This window comes from Tamandua tetradactyla, chromosome 8, assembly GCF_023851605.1.
Source record: "Tamandua tetradactyla isolate mTamTet1 chromosome 8, mTamTet1.pri, whole genome shotgun sequence".
NCBI lineage: Eukaryota > Metazoa > Chordata > Mammalia > Pilosa > Myrmecophagidae > Tamandua > Tamandua tetradactyla.
Window position 1 is genome coordinate 78610016 of NC_135334.1, and position 2703 is coordinate 78612718.

Below are 2703 nucleotides of genomic sequence, written 5' to 3' on the forward strand. Positions count from 1 at the left end.
CAGTTAGTTTCCAATTTCAGCCCTGGGGAATGGACTGCATGATAACAAAAAATCTCAGCCAAACACAGCTAGACTCAGTCGATTTGTCTTGTGAAATTCTAATGCTTAAGGCATAGAGTATATGACACATATTCAACATAAGAGAACAGAGAGGGTTCAGGATGTACAAAAAGGGTACATTAGGTATTATGAAGAAGAAAATCCAACTTGTCAGTTTCTCTGAACTTACTTTTTGTGCTTACAGAGACAATTCTGTAACTACAGAACCATGAACTTCCAATAGTCGTTATGCCATTTCTAAATGCTACCAGCCAAACACCAGCTTCATTCATCCTAAATGGCATCCCTGGGCTGGAAGAAGTGCATTTATGGATCTCCTTTCCTCTATGTACCATGTACAGCATTGCCATTACAGGGAACTTTGGCCTTATGTTCCTCATCTACTCTGAAGAGTCCTTCCACAGACCTATGTACATCTTCCTAGCCCTTCTCTCCTTCACAGATGTGCTCATGTGCACGAGCACTCTTCCCAATACCCTCTGCATATTGTGGTTCAACCTCAAGGAGATTGACTTTAATGCATGCCTGACCCAGATGTTTTTTGTCCACACCTTCACAGGGATGGAGTCTGGGGTGCTCATGCTCATGGCTCTGCACCGTTATGTAGCCATCTGCCAGCCCCTGCGCTATGTCACTATCCTCACTAATTCAGTTATTGCCAAGGCTGGGCTCCTCACTTTTCTTAGAGGTGTGATGCTTGTTATCCCTTTCACTTTTCTCACCAAGCACCTGCCGTACTGCAGGGGCAATGTCATACCCCACACCTACTGTGACCACATGTCTGTGGCCAAGATATCCTGTGGCAATGTGAAGGTCAATGCTGTCTATGGTCTGGTAGTAGCCCTTCTGATTGGGGGCTTTGATATCGTGTGCATCACAATTTCCTACACCATGATTCTTCAAGCAGTTGTGAGTCTATCTTCAGCAGATGCTCGACAGAAAGCCTTCAGCACCTGCACTGCACATATCTGTGCCATCGTCATTACCTATGTCCCAGCCTTCTTCACCTTCTTTACACACCGCTATGGAGGACACACCATTCCTCCGCATGTACACATTATTATGGCTAATCTCTATCTACTCATGCCTCCCACAATGAACCCTATTGTTTACGGGGTGAAAACCAAGCAGATACGAGAATGTGTGATTAAGTTATTGCTTAAGGGAAAGGATGCTTCTTCTCATAACATTTAAATAGAGTCACTTGAAAAGTTGGAGAAAGTCCTCTTAGTTTGAGAAGACCAAGTAATAAGGAACTCTCCCAAGGAAAAAAGATACCTGCTCACAGGAAATATTTTCATGTGATTAGGTTCTTCTTCGTCTTTTGAAAAGATACCATGACGTGCATGTATGACGTGCAATAGGCAGAGATGCTATTTTCTGAAATTCTATGTTTTTCCAAGAATCTTTACTTGTAGGAGAATTCAAAGTTCATTGCATTTAATGTTTTTGGGCGTGGGATGGAACTAGGTAGTGGTGATTCCATTCCATTTTCTTTTTCTTAGCGAACTTGTGGCTTTACAGAACAATCATGTATAAAATAGAGGATTCCCATATACCACACTATTATTAGCACTTTGAATTGGTGTGTCTATTTGTTATAATTGATTAAATGACATTTTAATAATTTTATTAACTGTAACCTATGGTTTAACTTAGAGTTAACTGTGTTTTGTGCAGTTTCATGAATTTTTTTAAAAAATGTTTGTTCTAGTAACATATACAACCTGAAATTTCCCCTTTTCGCCACATTCAAATATATAATTCAGTGCCTCTAATTACGTTCATATTGTGATTTAACTATTACCGCCATCCATTTCCAAAATTTTTCCATTGTCCCAAACAGAAACTCTATATTTTAAGTTTTAACTCCATATTTCTTATCTGCACACCTCCTCCTGGTAACCTATATTCTGGATTCTGACTCTAGGAATTTGCATATTCTTCTTATTTTATATCAGTGAGACCATACAATAGTTATCCTTTTGTGTCTGGTTTATTTCACTAAACATGATGTCTTCAACTTTCATTTATATTTGTGTATATATCAGAACTTTATTCCTGTTTACAGCTGAATAATAATATTACACTGTGTGTATATATATCACATTTTCTTTATCCATATCATCCGTTGATGGACACTTTAGTTGCTTTCATCTTTTGGCAATTGAGAATAATCTGCTATGGATATTAGAGTGCAAATATCTGTTCAAGTCCCTGCTTCCAATGCTTTTGAGTATATACCTAGAAGTGGATTTGCCAGGTTATGTGGTAATTCTATTATAATTTTCTGAGGAAGTGCTAAACTGTCTGCCACAGTACCTGCACTGTTCTACATTCCAAAAAACAATGAATGAGTGTTCTCATTTCTCCATATCCTCTCTAACACTTGTAATATTCCTTTCAAAAAAAATAGCAGCTAATTTACTGGGTGTGAAGTAGTACCTCATTGTGCTTTTGATTTGCATTTCCCTGATGGCACATCATCTTGAACATCTTTTCATGTGCTTTTGGCCATTTGTATATGTTCTTTGGAGAAATTTTCTATTTAAGTCTTTTGTCCATTTTTAAATTTGGTCATCTATCTTTTTTGTATTGAAGGATTTATTTTTGTATTCTGAATAATAAATCCTTTTCAGGCAT

The 2703-nt window shown here is 38.0% G+C and overlaps 1 protein-coding gene across 1 annotated transcript; it reads left to right on the forward strand.

Moving 5' to 3' along the window:
- Positions 1-288: 288 nt before the first annotated feature.
- On the forward strand, positions 289-1254 carry LOC143643583 (olfactory receptor 52N1). The gene has a single exon (XM_077112195.1). It carries the CDS (start codon positions 289-291, stop codon positions 1252-1254), a length of 966 nt encoding a protein of 321 aa, XP_076968310.1.
- The last annotated feature ends 1449 nt before the right edge of the window (positions 1255-2703 follow it).

Excerpts from the sequence above, each read along its gene's own strand:
- LOC143643583 (XM_077112195.1), top strand. The coding sequence starts at position 289 with ATGCCATTTCTAAATGCTACCAGCCAAACACCAGCTTCATTCATCCTA.